The sequence below is a fragment of the Vanacampus margaritifer genome, chromosome 7 (assembly GCF_051991255.1).
Source record: "Vanacampus margaritifer isolate UIUO_Vmar chromosome 7, RoL_Vmar_1.0, whole genome shotgun sequence".
NCBI classification, from domain to species: Eukaryota; Metazoa; Chordata; class Actinopteri; order Syngnathiformes; family Syngnathidae; genus Vanacampus; species Vanacampus margaritifer.
In genome coordinates, this window is record NC_135438.1 from 1,475,477 (window position 1) to 1,496,685 (window position 21,209).

General features: G+C 43.9%; 1 protein-coding gene and 1 long non-coding RNA gene across 3 annotated transcripts in view; one reads left to right on the plus strand and one right to left on the minus strand.

The window, feature by feature from the left end:
- grin2ab (glutamate receptor, ionotropic, N-methyl D-aspartate 2A, b) overlaps positions 1 to 21,209 on the plus strand; it is a 128,807-nt gene that overhangs the window by 1,898 nt on the left and 105,700 nt on the right. The window contains exons 3-4 of one of the 2 annotated variants that reach the window (XM_077570396.1): positions 6,858 to 6,961; positions 10,490 to 10,663. Coding sequence is in view for 1 of the 2 variants with exons in the window: in XM_077570395.1 (XP_077426521.1) it covers positions 10,091 to 10,108; positions 10,490 to 10,663 (192 nt within the window). In the remaining variant the exon portion in view is untranslated. Of the gene's footprint in view, positions 1 to 6,857; positions 6,962 to 9,352; positions 10,109 to 10,489; positions 10,664 to 21,209 lie in introns of those variants that run through there. The other variant, XM_077570395.1, reaches the window with a different exon arrangement.
- On the minus strand, positions 1,203 to 10,096 carry LOC144054946 (uncharacterized). Its single transcript, XR_013294740.1, has 3 exons — positions 9,831 to 10,096; positions 3,817 to 3,972; positions 1,203 to 1,449 (listed from the first exon to the last, which is right to left on the minus strand). It is a non-coding gene; the product is annotated as an uncharacterized LOC144054946 (long non-coding RNA).

Here is a 21,209-nt window from a genome sequence, read left to right on the forward strand (position 1 = left end):
AGAAAATAAATTACACAAAACGTACTGTGCACAAATACAAAAACTATTGTGAAAAAATGCAAACATATCAAACAAAGTAGACTATATAAGAAATGGGAACAGAACACACTAGAAAACGTACAAAATATTAGACAAATACAAAAATATGAGTTTAAAAAAAGGTCAAACATTTTTTTTTTAAATTACACACGTTACAAATCTATTTGACAAAAATATCTGAAAAACATTAGAAATTAATAAAAAATTCTTGAGGAACCAATATAAAAAATATTACACAAAAATCCAAGAAAAAGCTGGACAAAAAAGTTTACCGGTTATAAAATGTAAAAACAATAGACAAAAAAAACAAAAACTAATTGGACAATACAAAAAAAAATATTACAGGAAGATGACAAACGTATTTGTTGAATTATACAAAATTATGATTTTTTTTTAAAGAATCAAAATATTGGACAAAAATAAAGAATGGAATTGTAAAATTATGAAAAAAAAATCGTCCATTATCTGAACTGGGTCGCGGGTGTGCTGGAGACTGGCCCAGTTGTCTACGCGCAGTAGGTGGGCGACACCCTTAAGCGGTTGTCAGCCAAAGGTCGGGCCCACACAGGCGAAAAATATATTTTAAAAAATCTGGAAATGATGCAAAAAAATACAGGAAATACAAGCAATATTACAGATAGAAAAACAGATCCTGGTTTTAAGTATAGAAAACAAAACTATGAGGCAAAAATACTATTAGTGCAAAAGAAAAAGACGAAAAAAAAACATCAATTCTAAATAAACCATAATAGTGAACAAAAATTCCAAAGAACTATATGAAAAATTCCCAAATATTAGCAATGTAATCTCGAATTATTTTCAAAAGTTTACCCCTCCAACGCCTGAAAAAAAAAGAAGAAGTTATTAGATGCAAATATGTCAAATGTGGGACACGAAGCAGCACAAAAGAGTAGCGTGCTATCCTGGGAACGTCCTCCGACTTGAAATAGTGCCTTGCATGTGTGGATTCTACAGTAGCAGAGAGCCCGTGTCTTTGATGTGAAGATGATATTATGTCTCCGGCTGCAAATAGAACATTGAAAATCCCACACACACACGCGGGCGGGCGGGCGGGCAGGGGCGGGCGGGCAGGGGCCTTTTACCGCAGGCGCTTTTGGCACATCCACTTGATGACTTTTTTCCAGCGCGGCTTCGGGCGTCGGTGTCAGCGGCCGATCCATCCGCCCATCGCCTACTGCGCCACTCGCTCTCCGAGCAGCTGGTCCCGCTGCCGTCGCCGCCCACGCCGTCCGCGCGATAAAGCCAATGTTGGTGATCCGTGCGACCGATCTGTCGCCCGAGGAGCCTCCGTCGTTCTCTCGCCTCGCCTGCGTTTGCTTCCGTCCGAGTGCTGCAAACTCACGATATTCTCCAGTAAATGGAAGATTCACAAAGAGAACGAAATGATGCCTGCAATGGAAAACACGTCACAATTCACGACAGCTTGAATCTAAGGACATATTAGGGGAAAGTTGAGAACAAGTAAATAGATGACATAACTAGCATACAGTGCACAAACATGAATTTGGAGAACATGCACTCTAAAAACAGTTGGGTCAAAAGTAACCCAATGATGGATCAAAAATAGACCGATCCACTTTATGGGTCAATTTTTGGACCCAAGGAAAGGATCTGACCAATATTTATGAGTTGTTTTACACTAAAAGACCCATTTCTTGACTCAAAGTTGGGTCAAATTGACCCAAGGTCCATTTTTGACCCATAGTTGGGTTACGTTTAACCCAACTGTTTTTAGACTGAAAGACCTTTGTCAAATGGGGAGAAAACATCGTCTTTTAACCCTGATTTAAAGAATTTTCACTTGTGGCTGACATCACTTCTGTTGGCATCTTATTCTATGAGCTGTAGAGAGAGCCCCGCCAGAACCCCCCAAAAAAACGGCAATCCCACGTGAGGTCATCCATCTTTTTCAGCACCTTTCCTGGCTGCTTAGCACGTGCCCCTGACGGCGGTTCCCAGGCTCTCCCGTGGGAACACAATTTCATGCATTAAGTATTTATTTTTTAAAATAATCTGCAGATTCATCGGTAATCGTTATTTTTTCTGCCAAAATCGGTCGCAGTATCGGCCTAAAAAAAAATGCATATCGGTCGGGCCTTCCTTTTTACTGTGGGAAATGGTTCAATCAGTCAAGTATCCCTTTAACACGGTCTTGAAACTCTCATTTGAAGCCCTAAAAACCCGCTTGAAACCCTGCCCCCGGTTTGAAAGCCAATTTCGGAGCCCTAATCCTCGTTTGAGAGCACTGAGAGTCGTGATGTAATCCAACTTGTCCCCAGTCCACAGCTCGAGGGTGCAACCTAAAAATACAGCGGGTGAAAAAGCGCTTGGCGGCGAGTGTCCAACGGACGCTGAAAATGCTGCTAATGCTTCAAACATTCGAGCCGCAACGGTGAGCGATGAATGTTGCATGCGGAGGCCACGGGGCCGCCGCTCCCTTTTCATCGACGTCTTTCTTTCACGGAACATATTTAATGCACCCTCTGGCCGCACTGATAATAGAAAGACCATCAAAAAAAAAAAAACACACCAACAACACTGCCTCCAGATGAGCTATTTTAAATTGTTCACTGGACTGCGCCAATTAGCTCCGGCCGGCCGCCACCGCCGCCGCTTACAACTTTTTGTCACGCTCCACTGCACCGACTGACCAAGTCAGCGGGCGGACGGCTGCGGCGAGCGTCAACTCCCACCGTCGACCCATCCCCAAAATTAATTTCGATACCCCCAACCTTAGCTTAAAAAGGACGTCACGTCAAAAATGTTCTTTGTGCGCCCACTAGTCGAAACATGGCATCGTGTTTGTTTTGGGGAAATGTGACTCCAGCAGTAAAATCCAGCCGTTTTTAGCCGTCTAAGGGTGCGGACTTTTTGCCACTCGCTGCGGACTTGAAATGACATCAGATGTGCTAAGGTAACAACTGTCACGGTCCAGCCGTTTTTTTGGGGGATTTGGCCACGTCACGTGACGTTTGCAATCTGAGCCCCTCAAGCTAGAAACCATTACATTCATTTGAAACACAAACTCAAGAGTTGACGTTAGAACCCTAACCAAGACTCGAAACCCTAACTCCAATTTGAAACATTAATGCAGACTTGACACCCCAATTTAGAACCCCAACCTAGGCTTGAAACACTAGGATAAAACCCTAACACTGTCTTGAATCCCTGCTTTCAAATGCCATTGCTGACTCAAAACCGTGACCCGAGTTTAAAATGGTAACCCTGGCTTGAAACCCTAAAACTGCTTTGAATCCTTACCTTATAATGCCAATCCTGGCTTGAAACCCAAACCCTAGTTTAAAACACTCAGGCTTGAAACCATTACATTAATTTGAAACACAAACTCAGATTTCACATTCGAACCCTAACCAAGACTTGAAACTCCAATTTGAAACCGTAATGCAGGCTTGAAAACCCAATTCAGAACCCCAAGTTAGTCTTGAAACACTAATATAAAACCCAAACACTGTCTTGAGTCCCTACTTTGGATGCCAATCCTGACTTGAAACCTTGACCCTAGATAAAGGTAACCTTGGCTTGAAATCATGAATTAAAACCCTACCCCTAGTTTGATGCATTAACCCAGGTTTAAACCCCCAATTTAAACCTTAGCCAAGGCATGAAACCCCAGTTTGGAACCCTAACACTGTTTGAAATGCCAATCCTGGCTTCAAACTCTAACACTAATTTAAAACTCTAACCCAGACTTGAAACCCTAACCCTAATTTGAAACACTATTATTTAAAACCCTACCTTTTGCTTGAAGCCTTCATTTGAATCCCTAACACAGCCCCTTTTTCCTCTCCTGTAGGGACGGCGGCGTCTTGCCACCTGCGCCGCCGCCCGCCAACCCTCGCCCACGGGTGGCAATCATTGCAGGTCACCCACTCGCTCGCTCACTGACTCCCCCTGTGGGTGAGAAAGAGCGAGTAATAAACGGCAGCGAAAGTAAACGTACGCTTCCTGATGCGGTGATTCACTTCCTGCGTCTAAATAAAACCCAACGTGCTGACTGAGTGCAAAGAGGGGAGGGCGAGAGGGCGGGCGGGCACGAGGGGGATTGCGAGCGCAGCCCACCGACGCCGTCCGCACTTTCTTTCCACTTGCCACAACAAGTGATTCAGGCTTTCGTGTCTCATCTGGATTGTGTGATGTCGTGTCGCTTTTTGCGCCAAACGAGCCGGACCGGAGAAATAAACGGACTTAATAAAAGCCTGACCCAGGCTTGTGACCGACACGACACAAAACCCTCATTTCAAACTCTCACCTTTAATTGAAACCCTAATCCTGGCTTGTTGAAACCCTAAATCTGTCTTCAAAAACCATTAAGTTATCAACTCTATTTGAAATCCACCAGCTTGAAACCCTCAGTCTTGAAACTGGAACCCTCGCCTCAAACGCTAACATCAAACCCTAACTCTAGTTTTGATACCCAACGTTAGGCTTTTAACCCTCCTTTGAAAACTTGAACTTGGCCTGAAACTTGAATGTCAAATCCCTCACACAGCTTTAAAACCCTAACAAGTTCTTGAAAACCTAGACTGTCTCGACCAAGGCCCAAAAAATTCCGATGAATTAAAAATAATGTCACTTCTTTTTTTATTTCTTCCGATGAGGGTTTCACGCAGTCAATTCCGATACCGATCATCCATGTGTTAGATACCGAATTTGATGATGATCATAAGGATCGCACCTTATCCTTTTATCTTTCTAATTTTAGTGCTGCTCACTAACAATTATTTTAATAATAGAAGAATCAGCATTTTTTTTGGATGAACGATGATATCAGATTAAACAATTTCTTGTCGCCGAGATTTTTTTTTTTTTTGAAATCGGTCATACCTAAATTTGAAGCCTCCTGTCAAACCATAATTGTGACTTGAAACCCTGATTTGTAAGCTTGACTTGAAATTCTAATCAAGGTTCGAAACGCTTTGTCTGAACCCTATTTTGAAATCCTAACGCTAACTTCTCGCCTCCTTCGGCTCTCTTGCGCATGAAGAACATTTCTCTTTCACGCCGTTATCCAAATCTGCACCTTTTTTTTTTTTTTTTCTGGAGTTGCACCCTCCATTCCTGTTGTCATGGAAACGTGTCTCGCTATCATTTGGAGCCTCGTCCGGGGTGTTTTTTTATTTATTTTTTTTATTTTTTTTTTAAAGCCCTTTAGCTATCCCTGGTGCGTTTGTCTACGAGTGGGATGCTAGCCCGTAACTGGGATGCTTTGCTGCCTTCACAAAAGTGGTGACACTGATAAAGTAGTTACCATGGTAACCAGAAATTGCCCACATCATTTTTTATTTTTTTTTGTCAGAGGCCTTGTGTAATGGTTTTCTCTCCTCTCTAATCTATTTATGTACATTCATATTTATCAGTTTGTGCACTGGCTGCCTGGCGCTGGGTTTTCATATCGCCGCCTTTGATTTCACCGGGAGACTCTTTTCATTTCCGCCGCTATGTTAGCCAAACGTCGTTAGCGGCGCCAGCCTTTTGTCTTGGCTAATTATACAACAAAAGGAAAACTAGTCGATTGTTAGCGCGCCGTCCGCGACGTAGCGCACCGCGATAATGGCTTTTGCTTGCATTTTTTTTTTTTTTCACAAAACACGTTACATAATAACACACTTGTTGGAGTGATTAGCGGCGAGCGGGCGGCTGACTTTGAACATTCGTGTGTGTGTGTGTGTGTGTGTGTGTGTGTGTGTGTGTGCATTTTTGTGTGTAGCTGTGCCTGATTTTGTGTTTGGATTTGTGTGGGTGTCATTTTATGGTAGTTGGGACTTTTTGACCCAGTAATGATATATTTGGTCTAGAATTAATTTGATGACTTCATGATTTTTCATGCACAATTAATACCTTTAACTCTTTGACTGCCAGACGTTTTCAGAAAAGGGATGCCGTGGATGCCAGCCGATTTTAAGCATTTTGACTGATCTTTCAAGGTCCATAGAAAATTATGTGTTTGGACTATGGAAACACACATACTGCCAAAACAAGATTGGACTCTCATCTTCCATCAGAAAAAAAAAAGTTTGTTTCTACCTTATTCCGTTTTTGAGTAATCAACAATAGAAAATGGTTAGTTTCACCTGTTTTGGAAAAAAAAAAAACGTATTTTAACGTCTTTGGCACTCCTCCATAGGATTTTACGAAACGTTATTTAACGTTTTTGGCAGTCAAAGAGTTAAAAAACACATTTTGCTGGCGACTGAAGAGGACATCGTGTGTCCTCAGTAGACGGGTAATGACCAATCGTGGCTCAGTTTGCTAACATCACATGACCAAACCCAGGAAACAGGTGAGCCGTGATTGGATGGTAGCGGAGCCCTGAGCACGTGTGATGTCATCTTCAGTCGACAGCAAGTAGCAAAATGTGGTTTTTAAAGGTATTCATTTTGCAATAAATCATCATTCATCATTATTCACAAATCTGTTTAAAACTGTGGGGAAAGGGGCTTTTTTTTTCCAACATGGCAGTTGTTGATCTCTTATACTCTGCTGCCACCTGCTGGCTGCTTTTGTAATAAGTACCTTTGCTTCAACCATCCTCTTCAGTTCAGAGGCTGCATCAAAGCCTTCTGTGTGCTCTAGCATGAAAAAAACAAAACATTTACTAATACGTCTTTGGGATGCTGGTGATATTTAAAATAGAACATATTTATGCGTTTTTTTTTTTTGGGAGCAAATGCGTCAAGCTGACGTTTATTGAGAAGCGAGTTGAGTTTCATCAACGTGAAACACGACTGAACGACGGCCAGCATTTCACAACAAAGCTCTGTTTTGGTTTCTTTCAGTGCACTCTGGCATCCTTGTTTGGCCTTGGCGGAGGTCTCCACTTTTAAAAAGTGCTCCTGTTTACAAACTTCAAGGGCTCCTTCCGCAACAAGCGCATGTTCAGGTATCTCCTCTTTTCTTGTTTGCCTTTTCCCCCGTGAAGAGAGTCATCTGCTTCCGGTTTGGCCGAGCAAACGTTTTTTTTCTGTCAAGGTCACGTCGCCTGCCGGCTTTATAGCAGGACCGCTTTGAAACCAAAACCTTCATTGCGCTCCCCAACGTCAAGAATATTAAAGAGCAGCTTTGCAATTGCTCCCCCGGGGCTCATTTTTGCTTGGCAAGGGGCTCTTAATGGACCTTGCGTCGCATCTGCACTGCAGGCTTGTCTTGACAACAACAATGAAAGAATAAATAAATAAGTTCAACTCAAAGCGTTTCTATTTGGAAAGCTCCTCAAAAGAAAAGCGCACTTTCCTCTTTCATGTTGACATTACGCAAGCGTCTGTTTCCTTTCGTCCCAGCCTGGCGGGCTCGGGGAGGGGTGGGGGTTGGGAGTGGGGGGGGGCGTCAACAGGTGCAGAATGTGATCCTCGGGATGCGATCGAGGAGATGACGAGGAAGAGGAGGATTGCGCTCCCTGCTAATGAGCCCCGCAGCCTGCTTTTTAACGTGGCAGCCCGAGTCGAGTCGAGCCAAGCGGAGCTGCGTCGCGGGCCCGCCAACGTGACCCCGGTGCACGCCATCTGTCTGCGTCCGGACTACAAGGCGACTCGCAGAGATAGGGCGTCTCCCCGAGGCCCCCCCCCCCCCCCGCCCCCCGCTGCAGTTTTGATGGGCTAATTACGTCTAATTGAGGCTGCGCGGCTCACAAGCCTCTCCAGTTTCACTCATCTCGCCCGCTTTAACGAGCAAAAGCCACCGACGGGGAACATGACACATCATCGGGCTCGTTTGCGCGCGCGCGCGTGCGCGTCAGTGAACGGCTGAGCGGATATTGCAATGTTCCGTGCGCACTGAGCGTGCTGATGCTGTTGCGTGATGGCGGCGGCGCGCGCGCGTACGAACTCCACGTGTGCGCACACTCCTCATTAACACGCGCCACGAATGCACGTGCGCGTGTAGCGTGGACACGCGCGGGTACGACGTACCCACGCCACACAAACCGCCCACGTGCGTGCTGCGCACACGCACGCCCACACGTCAGCTGATATTAGCGCTTTTGAAATCGGCATAAATTGGCCAATTTTTCTCTCTGATGCATCTCAATTATCATTTTCCTACGCACCCCATGAAGAAGAAAATATTTTGCCCCCCCCCCCACCTCTCTGCAGTACATGGTGTATTAGGGCCACATCTTTATTTTTTTTAGAGGGTGGGAGCAATATTCAGAGAGAAAAAAACGTTCAAATTTGTGAGTATAAAGTGGCAGATTTGCGCGAAAAAAAGAAGAAGAAAATTTGCAACTTAAAGTCATTTGAGAGAAAAAAAGTTGACGTGTCGAATCTGCTGCTCTCCGTCATTCACTTGCATTTACCTAAAGTATGCTAGCTTCTGATTGGTTAGCGTTAGTCAGCTGATAGAGGACCAGGAAGTGTTGAGTAAGTTTAAATTAAGAAAGAATCGGTCTCCATCCTGCCACCAACGGATCCTCACATTAGACTATAGCTACACTACGTGTATTTCTCGTAAGTTTCAGAGTTTTTTTCTCGCAAATTTGCGATCAAAATATTGCCCCCGCCCTTCAAAAAAATAAAATGAATTCGATACGCCCTAATACGTTGTCGTACTGCACCGACTATAAATAGTTATCATTTGTTTATATCTTTTTTTATGTTTCTCTGCATACTAGCTAATACTCTTTGCACATTCAATGAGAGCACCACTGACACCTACTGTAGTGGGGGTGCAATTACACCTTATTCTATGTTCTCTGATTCCACCGTGAATTACCTTTGCCCACCAGGTCCCCCCCCCCCATTAGAGAAGGACTGCTCTGATGCCAAAAGTCAAAAGTTTTGTAAAAGCCAAGTTTGGACTGTAATTCATATCTGCATTGTTGTAAGGGTTACGGCACCAAAAATAATAATCATTTTTAAAAAAATCGGTTATTGCAATTTCATCAGTATCAGCATCAGTTGTACTTTGTTCCATGAATTTGCCGTCACCTTTATCCCCGCTCACCTTCCGTGCCATTTGCGGACAAATTCATCCCTTCAAGGCAGCGTAAAAAGGAGCACAGAAAAACACTCAGATGACGTTGGACGTTTTTTGACAAGCGCACAAGTCGGATTCTCCCGGCGGAATTGTTGCGCATGCCATCTTCCCATAATGCACTTGTTAAATAGACATTTGATAATATTTTATAAATGGAAGATGAAGTCACCCACTGTGTGCACCCCCCCCCCGCACCCCCTCCCGTCCCTGCTCCACCATCCTGCTCTCATTCAGGCCCCGGTGTCCCTATGTTTAATTAACTAGTCTGCTCCTGTGGAAGTGCCGTCAGCCAGCGGTGCGTGGGCGGGCGCGCTGCGGGCGAACGAAGACTCCAAGCGGGGAACATTTGCGTGCGCGTCTCGGCTCGCCAACTACCAACTTGGGTGCGCGTTTTTTTTTTTTTTTTTTTTTTTGGCGCGTGTGCAGGAGGATTACATATAGCCTACATACGTACGTATCAATATATGTGCGCGTTTGAGTGTGTGTGTGTGACGGAATCTCCCCTCCACACACACACACACACACACACACACACGTTCTTGAGTCTCCACGCGGAGGAGGACAGAAGAAGAAGAGGAGGAGGAGGAGGAGGAGGAGGCTGTCCACGGGCTCTCATACTGCAGAACGCGCGCGGAGCTGCCTGGAGATCCCCCCTCCCAAAAAAATAAAAAAATAAATCAAAATATCTGCCGATCCCTCCACCGCCTGCACTCCGTCCGCCGCCTCCCCACGCGCGAAGCGGACATTCGACTCCATCAGGAGCAGGAGGGAGTAAGCACCTGAGCTCCGGGAGGGTGGCCGCGGCCGGCGGGGGTCTTCACGGACACGACAGGTGGATTAATCCGAGCGTGCTGTCCTCATTTCTGGGTGGAGGTGCTCCTGGTGCGTGCGTGTCTCCCCCATCACTTCTTTCCCGCGGATGGAGGTGCAATTGATGGATTAATTTGACAGGGGTGGAGGGGGGGTCGACTCACCCCTTGGAGGGCACCCGAATGGAGTAACAGGCTGCAATGTCATCTCCACCCGGCCGCCTGGAGAGATGTGTCACGGGAATGGGGTGAGTGCATGTGCCGTGCATGGCTTTGCTTGGGAATTTGGCTTTTTGCACGCAGCTCTGGTTGCGCAGGGGCACATTTGGGGGTTTGTGGGTGGGAATGGGGATGCATGGAGGGGAAGTGGATCGCAACCTGCTGCGTGTGGAGCGAGAGGAGGCGTCATTTTCCGCACCTCTTTTTTTTTTTACGCGCACTTTTTAATTCAACTCCGATCCTGGCGCGCGAGCACGCCGTTAAATATGCTAATGAATCACGCTGCTGTGCGCGCGCGTCCTCGCCTGGCAGGATTCAACAAGTCGCTGCATGCAGTGCACGCGCACCACAACAACACCAGTGGCAAGCACACGCACTAATCGCGCGCACGCAATGTGTACGATTGGCAGATCAAGTTGAAACACTTTGGCACCAGGAGGAGGCGGAAGGAGGAGGATGAGGAGCCGGAGAAGAGGCGCGATGGCCGGCCACGACGACGGCGACGCGCGGGTCAGGGAAGCGGCGGCGCGCACGCTCACGGACCCGCCAGGCGAAGGCGCAAAACGCGCCTCGTGACAGCCAAGGTAAGAAGAGACGGAGACAAGCGATAGATGGCCACGCGCGCGTGGCCGCTGCAGCCTGTTGTTGACGCGCGCGGCCGCCGCCTGACGCTTGGCGGCGCTGTTGCATCGCTGGCTCGTGCAATCACATGACGACGCTTGTGATGATGCTGACGAGAGGCCATGCAAACGCGTTCTCAAATTACACTTTGAATAGAGTCACGTTTTATACGCACACGCACGCACACACACACACACACACACTCTCTCTCTCTCTCTCTGAAAATGCACGCACGCACACACACACACACACACACACACACACACTTGTATTGAAGCCATGCAGCCTCCTAATTCTCCATCAGGCGTATAATTTGAGCTCAGGCTCATCTTCATGCTAAATAGTGTGTGTGTGTGTGTGTATAAAATGCACTCTTTCATTGACTAGATCTGACTAAAAGGGAGAAGACTGCTTTTTATATCGTTATAAATGTAATGCCCTTTCTTTAATATAGCCTATAACACATTAGACCTAATATCGAAATGCTAATAAACACCGACATCAAAGGGAAATGGCCAGTATAGGGACACTGTGTGAGTGTTCTTGAATAGCAGCATGACCTCTCCCCCCCCCCCCCCCCCCCCAAAAAAAAGGAGGGCATCTCCAGCCTCTGTGGGGCACGACTGAGTGGAACGTACTGACAATCTTCATTAAAATAAATATCTTGTGCAAAAAGCTGCAGTCAGTTCACTCGGTATGCTTGTAAATGTGTGTGTGTTTGTTTTTGCAACATGGTCGGGCCCATATTCCGGGATTTTACAGACTTGTGGGGCCCACTTGTCCTTTTGGGGCCCATTTTGGAGGGCCCCAGAACTTTAGACCTCTTTTTGAGGGTCAAGACTTGTTTTTGGAGTTTAGGTTTGAATTGGGTTATGGTTGGTGTTAGGGTAAGGGTAGAAAATGCAGTATTACGAATCTAAAATTAACATTTAAAAAAAATATGGTTTGGTTGAATTAAAAACAGCATTTTTATGCTCGTTCAACGCAATCCATTTGATTTTTAAACACAATTTAGAACATTTGACACAGAAGAAACGTGCCATGTTGAGTTTCATTAAATAAAGGTCAACAATCTTTAGTTCTTTTTAGTAAGTCACGGTGTCCCATCACATCACCAGACCAGTGGGCTACTCATGTTGTCCTGGGGGCTAAGTAGAAGCCACTGGCATCATTTTCTTCTTCTTCTTTTTTTTTAGCACAATGCATATTAATCAGAGCTAAACGCATCATTGCTGTGTCTTTTTTGTCTTGCTCACCCCTCCCCCCTCCGAGAATAATTTCTCACCGTTCACTGAGAAGGAGAAAAATATTAATTTCAAAGAAGTGGCTCGTTTACTCAACTTTGCATGCAGCCAATCATATTGTGCCCTCCTTATAGGTCCACTAAAAAAAGATGCACACAAAGACTCCAACTTCTCGACTACTGTGAAGCCTTCGGTAAAACTTTTGTCAGGGACTCATTTTTTCCCTATCTTTTAAGTCCTCTTTTCCTCGAAAAGTGGGTCCGAAACGGCTGCTTCAAAGCAAAATGGCCAATTTCAGGTCGGGGCAACTTTTTGGTGCATGCCATTATGATAGGCATGACGAGTGGAATTAGCGTCGGGGTTTAATATTTTCCAATTTTCAAGCCCCCTTTTTTTGTGGAATTGGTCCCCAAAATGCTAGCTGCAAAACCAAAACGATCTGCTTCCATTTTAGTTTGAGGCGTTGGTCCTTGAGACGTGTTGGCGCATTCCACAATGATGGACATGCTTGTCCAGTTTCACATTGATTGGCGACACTCCTGCCAGGGGACTATTTTCCATTTTCAGGAAATTTGCCCCTAAAATGCCTCCTTCAAATCAAAGGTGGCAGACTTTCCAATTTTGGTCCTTAAAACTCTTTGACTGCCAAAAACGTTAAATAACGTTTAGTAAAATCCTATGGCGGAGTGCCAAAGACGTCAAAAGACGTTTGTTTCAAAACAGAGGTGAAACTAACCATGTTCTATTGTTGATTACTGAAAAACGGAATAAGGTAGAAACAAACTTTATTTTCTGATGAAAGATGAGAGTCCAATCTTTCATTTGGTAGTATGTGTGTTTCCATAGTCCAAACACATAATTTTCTATGGACCTTGAAAGATCAGTCAAAATGCTTAAAATCGGCTGGCACTGGGGACAACCCGTTTCTGAAAACGTCTGGCAGTCAAAGAGTTAATAATTTTTGGTGCGTCCTATCATGATAGACACGTCCATCGAATTTCATGGTGATTGCTGAAACTGCGCTAATTTGCTGTAAAGAGCGCCAAAAGCAGGCCACATCACGCAGGGAGGGAGTCAGTGACGAGATGCGATGTGAGTGCATTCGGAGGCCCCATTTTAGGCCGGAGCATGACACAAGTGCTGTCGCGTCGCCCTGCATCTGGATGAGTTGCCCGTCAGAGCCGAGTCGGACCCTCCGCCGCTGCCGTCGTGGTGGCCGAGCAGGTACGGCATTCGGCGGCGTCTCCGGGCGCCTCTCGCCTCGCCTCACTTTGGAACCCACGTAATCCGTTGCGTTAAACGCCGCTCTCTCTCTCTCTCTCACTCTTGCACTGCTCGCTCCATCTTATTATTGTGCTCAGTTATAAAAAGATGACCCACTTGGGATTTTCCGACACATAAAACCTGGTCACGTATACGGTCTGTGCTCCCTGACTGCAATGTTTTCTCAAGCACTTGATGGAGATGCGCACTATTTCAATAGTTGAATCCTCTCCGATTCGCGTAACCTGACTATCGGTGGTCAGAACCGAGTAGTGCTCCAGCAAACGTACTGTCTCTAACTAGATAACAAGTGACAATCGAAAACATAATCAACCCAACCAACCAACCAACAGTGAAGTATGACCAAGCAAACAAACAAATTAAGCAGTCAACTACAAAAATGAACTCTCTATTTTTTCAGATTTTTTCTGGAATATTAATTAGCTAATTAACCAGTGAACTAACCATCATAATCAAACTATCATCACTAACATACCACGATCAGAACATAACCAAACCAACTAACTTGGGAGTGTATTAACTGTGATAAAAATGAAAACAATCCAACATGCAACTAACTAACTAACTAACTAAAAAGGGATGATCAAAATTAAAGCTGACTGATTGCTTTGTTAATTACTAACCAGCCAACTAACCAGCAACCTAATATTTCCATTTCTAACAAAATAAGAAGAGATTATCACAACTATTGCTTTTGAATTAGACATTGAAGTCTCGGTTAAGGTTTCCAGGGGATGCTAACCTAGTGTGTTATGTTTTCAATAATAATAATAATAATAATAATAATAATGATGATGATAACAATTCCAGTCTTCCAGCTGTGCGTCGTGTCACTACTCTCCATGACACCCTCCTCCTCCCCCTTCATTTTCTTCTTCTTTTGTTGGTGTGTGTTGGCCACTTTTTGGAGGCCGATCCCCAAATGAGCTCTCAATCTCCATACGAGCGCCGAGAGGAAATGGCCAGACAGCAATGCAGCAAAGGCGGCTACGCGGCCGTAAACAGATGCTGCTGATGCCTCAAAGAAAACTCGCCGCTGCTTTGAGAGCCGCTAAGCGCTGACACACATACGAGAAGACGTCATTTGCTTCATGGGTGAAGACGACTTGGCTTCTCATTCTCAGTGTTTGGAGGAGAAACGAAGCAAACCAAAATACATGATGATGATGATGCGGCCCCAATTGAAACCCCAATACAGGCTTTATATCCTAACGCTTGTTTGATATCATATTTGAATCTTAAAACTCAAATGTTCAACCTCAAACCAGGCTTAGTTGAAAACCCTCATTTAAGACTTCCAGATTTCTTCAAACCCTAACTCTAGCTTCAAACCATCATTTGAAACAATACCCAAAGCTTCAAATTCAATTTGAAACCTTGATCCCATCTTGACACCTTCATTTCAAACCCTAAGCCTTACTTTAAACACTGCCTTCAAACCCTAACCCAGGCTTGATCTTAACTCTTTGACTGCCAGACGTTTTCAGAAAAGGGATGATGCCGTGGGTGCCAGCCGATTTAAGCATTTTGACTGATCTTTCAAGGTCCACAGAAAATGTTGTGTTTGGACTATGGAAACACACATACTACCAAATGAAAGATTGGACTCTCATCTTTCATCAGAAAAAAAAGTTTGTTTCTACCTTATTCCGTTTTTCAGTAATCAACAATAGAAAATGGTTAGTTTCACCTCTGTTTTGAAACAAACGTCTTTTAACGTCTTTGGCACTCCTCCCTAGGATTTTACTAAACGTTATTTAACGTTTTTGGCAGTCAAAGTGTTAATACTCTGAGCCATTTTTTGAACCCTAACTTAAAACCCTAACCCAAAATTGATACTATAATTTGAAACCATATCCAAAGCTTGTATCTTATTGGTTTGAAATCCTAATCCTTTTTTAAAAGCCAAATTTGAAGCCCTAATCTTAACTAAATACCCTAACCCAGACTTGAAAGGCAAATTTAAAATTGCCAGCCTTGTTAAAAGCCAAACTTGAATCTCTAACCTTGACTTGAAAATAAAAGTTCCTTCTAAACAAAAGCAGACATTGAAGCCCTGGAAGCAAAAAAAAAAAAAAGCCCAAGCAGGCTTTCAGGTCCTGGAAGCCTGCCGCCTTGCCAGATGCGAGTTGTGGTTTCCTTCTTGTTGAAGGTGACACATTTTCTCTGTCCGAGTGTTTATTTCCACTCAGAGCGTTAGCGTTAGCGTGCGCAGCCGGCCGGCCTCCGGCGAGGCCGCCGGCCGTCAGCTGGCCGCCAAGCCAATGAAAGGAAGGAGCGGATGAACGACTTGAAAGTCAATTACAGCCGCCTACGCCTCACATTCCGCCACTCCCGGAACATCTGCGGCCCCCGAGTCAGGCCGCCTCAGCTTGTGCCTGCGACTGGTTCCGCCAAAAAAGGACGCCACTGCTGCGCGACCGCCGGGCCCGACAGCATTTTTGGGAGGTTCTGGGAGCGGGATGCAAGCTGGGTCCCCCTGGCTGGGGGAGGGGGGGGGCGGCGTGACAAGGAGAAAAGCTTTCGAGTGACGTCAAGCCTTTGGGAGATTCCCTCGTCTGCTTGCCTCTTTTGCGTCATGTTTGGACGATAGACGTTAGCGTTGCAACATGGATTAACACGCCCGAGCCTTCTCAAATTTGAAATCTTCTCGCCTGCTTTGAAACACCAACGCTGACTTGAGAACCAGAACCTTTTTTAAAACCCCAAACCAGCTTGAAACCGTTTTGTGAAACACTAGTCTAACTATTTTTGAAACTCCAATCCTGGCTTTGAAACCCTAGTTAACCCTACTTTGAAACAATGACCCTCTTTTAAAACCGAACCATTTTCCCCACTAACCCAGACTTAAAACCCCAACTTTGTGCCTCAAACCCTGTCTTGAAAACGTACTTTGAAACTCAGATACGTAATTGAAATCTGTCATTTGAAAGCCGAACCCTTTTTGGAAACCCTTAACCAGACTTGAAAACCTGTGCCAAATGTTGAAACCCTAATTTGAATATTCTGGCTTGTGACACTTATTCAAAACCCCAGCACGGGCTTGAAAACCGTACTTTGACAGCCTAATCATATGTTGAAACCATAGCCAAATATTAATTGTAAATCTTATTTTGTAATTCTTAACCTTAACCCTTAATCACTAACCCTAGTTTGAAACCCTAAAACCTGTTTGAAAGCCTAAATCAGGCTTGAAAGCCGCATTTAGCTTCGTGATGCTAGGTGGCTACATGTTAGCATGCTAGCGTGTGATTCCCTGGTTTGGTGGTTTGCTTGTGCCAGGGTGTTGTGCGATTGTTGAATTTGTCACGTTTCACACGATGAACATGATGGAAATTGGCTTTTTCTCCTGCTTGTTGGGGGGAAGCGAGCCGGCTGAAGTGCGTTTTTTTTACATTTTTCTCAAAAAGCTTGAATCGCTAATTTGAGACCAGAACCCTGGCTTCAAAACCCTAAATTGAAAATCTCAACAGTTGTTAAAAACCATAACCGAGTTTTTAGATCCTACTCTGAAACTGTAACCCTTGTTTGAAACCCTAACCAAAACTTGAAACCGTCATTTGAAACCAAACCATAACCTACTTTCACACTTTAGCATAAAACCATAACCCTAATTAGAAAAATTAACCCTGACTATTAAGAAACCTTAATCCTTGCTGCTCATATTTTAACTTTGTCTTAAAACCCTAATATGAAACCCAAACCCTCGTTTGAAACATTAAGCCTGTCTTAAAAACCTACTTTGAAACCCGAACCCAAGTGTGAAATCCTGATTTGAAGCATCTCATTTGAAGCCTTGTTTGAAGGTAGCATGAAATCTGAAAAGCACAATTTTAAACCTGAATACTATTATGAAACCCTAATTTGAAAAGATAAATCTGTTTCGAAACCCTAACCTTGGCTTGAAACCCCAATTTGGACCCTTACCCTGTTTTGAAATGCTACTTTGACCTTAGCTTAAACTGCTACTTTGAAACCCTTCACCCTTGTTTGAAACTTTAATCAGATTGTAAAAAAAACGAATTTGAAACCTGAATCCTTTTTTTCTTTTTTTTAAACACTAACGCTTGTTTTGTTAAGTTTGAAACCATAAATATAGTTCTAATAAATCTTGGCTTGGATCCCTACTTTAAACCTTGCTTTGAATCCCTAAACCTGACTTTGAGAAGCCCCAATTTGAACATGCAGGCCAATCTCAGTTGTCTTGAGATTCTTCTTTGAAACCCTCATGCTTGTTTGAAACCTCCAACCTGGCTTGGAACCCTTCCTTGAAACCTTAATCCTTGTTTAAAAAAACCCACTGTCTTGACTTTGAAACCCTAATTTGAAAGTTGCCCAAAACAGCCCAAACGTCGCAGCTGTCTTCCTGATCAAGCGGCTTCCTTTGATGATGTCCGATGTAATGAATGCCGTCGCACCTTCTTCTCCTTGGTGGTCTCGGAGCGCAATAATTGCGTTCTCTGGTAAACGGAAAATTCCCCAGCAAATGTAAACATCTGTCGGCGGCATCTGGAAGCCCAGACTGAGTGACGAGGGCCCCGAGATCCCGGCGTTTTGCCGCCAGGATGCTAATTCTCTCGCGGCTCATCAGCACTGCGACAAACACCTTCCGTGTCACACTCACGCACGCACACTCGCTCAGACACACGCATTAATATGAACACCGCGGCGTGGTGTGGATTTAAGCCATCTGTCATCCATTTTGAAAGCAAAGACAAGCTCAATATTGATACGCGGCGGCCATTGTGGAGGAAGACGCAGATGTGCTCGGCGCTCACGTCAAAGATGTTTTTCATGTTGGACTGTGCGGCTCACATGTCCCTTACTCTATTTTAACTGATGTTTTTTTTTTCCAAAGAGCTTGATTTCACTTGATTAGTGCAGCATGTAGCAGCAAAACTGATAGCCCCCCTACATCCCCCCCCCCCCCCATTAGTGAGCCTGCCTCTGGGCAAAACAGAACCGAGACCATAAATGAACAAAGAAAAAAACACACACAACTGAATTAACTCTGGTCCAGATGTAAGCGGGCAAAAGGGGTATACTAAGAGAAACTAATAGTGGTTGAAAAGTCCAAAGCCATCGAGGAAATTAACTAACTGGTTGAGATGAGCTAACTAACTAACGCACGGTGGACAGAGCGTAGTACAAAATGGACAAACAAATGAGTAAACAATTATTTAACTCTCTAGTTCCAATATCACTAAAAACAAAACAAGTGACTAGGTAACTAACAGTGGCCAAAGAATGTTAACATAAACAAACTAACTAACTTTGGTCAAAGAATGGGTGAACTAACAACAACTTAAACACAAAATATGTGTCTGCCTTGCTCAAAACTAACTAACTAACTAACTAAATAACTAACATAACGATAACCAAATAAACTGCTTTGAATAAAATACAATTAAAATGAGAACTAATAATTTGGTTAATAAACTTTGACATGTATTTATTGTTTATTTAGTATAGTTTGCATTCATTTATCCACAAATAATTGATTTATTGTAAATAATACAAAATATTGCAATAAGTGATTGGTTAATTAATTAATACTTAATAAATGATAAAATGTCAAATATGATATGCTGTTTCTAATATTAAAATAATATATAATATACTATATTTATATACACAATCGTGTTTTTTGTTTTTTGACATCTGCAATCGTGCTGGCCCCTGTTTTCATTATAAAAGAAAACTAGCAAGCTTATAAACTAACAAACTATCAAAGCTAATATGTACTAATATTATTAGTATAAATATTAGTGAGTAATAGTAGCTTAGTATAATAATAACTGGCAAGACTTTTTTGTCTGTTGATTTTTCTCACTTTCCCCCATTTAGTTGTTTGAAATGCGTGGCATTTAATTTTCCACGCGAGCCCGTTCTGTGTTCTTTCCATGCGATGTGACAATGCCGACCTCCAATTGGCTGTTGTTTCTGGTCTTGTGCTTAAGACCGCCATTGTTATCCTGCCTACTCGCACACGCGCCCGCCATTGTGGCGCCTGCGAAGCATTATTCGAGAAGAGATAACACGCACAGCGGGGCTTCCGTGCGAAAACGACGGCCAAATCCTATTTCCCCAGCCGCCTCAGAGGACGAGCCAGCACATGATTAGGCCCCATCAAGTACAATGGCGCCGATACTTGATATCGTAACAATGACTATGAATGACGACGTGTTCAAGGAGAGCTCTTGCTCCACAGCACCCTCTACAGGCGTGCAGCGGAATGACGTTTGTGACACTTGCCTGAACCCAGCCAAGGTGCAACGCAGCTTCCTGCAACCGCACTTTGCAAAACTGCGCCGTGTTGGTCATTTGTCACCTTAACTCTGACTTGAGACCCTAATTTGACATTGTGGGAGGAGCCTTTTAACCCTGTCACCAAACTGCATTACAAGCCTAACCCTGGCTTGGAAGCTTTATTGGAAACTCTTACTTTGTATTGAAGCCCTACTTTTTGCAACCTGACCTGGCATCCCCGCCCCTCTCTTGAAACCCTAACCCTAGCTTGAAAGTTGAAACCTTTACCTGCTGCCTAAAGCCTGGCTTGAAAGGATGCATTGCAAATCCTAACGCTGACTGGAAATGCTCATTTGAAACCATGTCCCTCTTATGCAAACCTTATTCTGGTTTGAAACCGTCATTTTCAGCCTTAACTTTAGTGTCAAATCCTAACCATGTCTTAAAACACGTATTTTGAAATATAAACCTTGGCTTGAAACCCTAACTTGCAGCCTTAACCTACTTTTCAACCCTAAACCTTGATTGAAAACAACAGTACTGCCTAGAAACCCAAATTTTGAAACCTTAACCCTGGCTTGAAAACCCAAATTTTGAAACCTTAACCCTGGCTTGAAAACCCAAATTTTGAAACCTTAACCCTGGCTTGAAATCCCAAATTTGGGAACCTTAACCCTGGCTTGAAAACCCAAATTTTGAAACCTTAACCCTGGCTTGAAAACCCAAATTTTGAAACCTTAACCCTGGCTTGAAATCCCAAATTTGGGAACCTTAACCCTGGCTTGAAAACCCAAATTTTGAAACCTTAATCCTGACTTGAAAACCCAAATTTTGAAACCTTAACCCTGGCTTGAAATCCCAAATTTGGGAACCTTAACCCTGGTTTGAAAACCCAAATTTTGAAACCTTAACCCTGGCTTGAAATCCCAAATTTGGGAACCTTAACCCTGGCTTGAAAACCCAAATTTGGGAACCTTAACCCTGGCTTGAAAACCCAAATTTTGAAACCTTAACCCTGGCTTGAAATCCCAAATTTGGGAACCTTAACCCTGTCTTGAAAACCCAAATTTTGAAACCTTAACCCTGGCTTGAAATCCCAAATTTGGGAACCTTAACCCTGGCTTGAAAACCCAAATTTGGGAACCTTAACCCTGGCTTGAAAACCCAAATTTGGGAACCTTAACCCTGGCTTGAAAACCCAAATTTTGAAACCTTAACCCTGGCTTGAAATCCCAAATTTGGGAACCTTAACCCTGGCTTGAAAACCCAAATTTTGAAACCTTAATCCTGACTTGAAAACCCAAATTTTGAAACCTTAACCCTGGCTTGAAATCCCAAATTTGGGAACCTTAACCCTGGTTTGAAAACCCAAATTTTGAAACCTTAACCCTGGCTTGAAATCCCAAATTTGGGAACCTTAACCCTGGCTTGAAAACCCAAATTTGGGAACCTTAACCCTGGCTTGAAAACCCAAATTTTGAAACCTTAACCCTGGCTTGAAATCCCAAATTTGGGAACCTTAACCCTGTCTTGAAAACCCAAATTTTGAAACCTTAACCCTGGCTTGAAATCCCAAATTTGGGAACCTTAACCCTGGCTTGAAAACCCAAATTTGGGAACCTTAACCCTGGCTTGAAAACCCAAATTTGGGAACCTTAACCCTGGCTTGAAAACCCAAATTTTGAAACCTTAACCCTGGCTTGAAATCCCAAATTTGGGAACCTTAACCCTG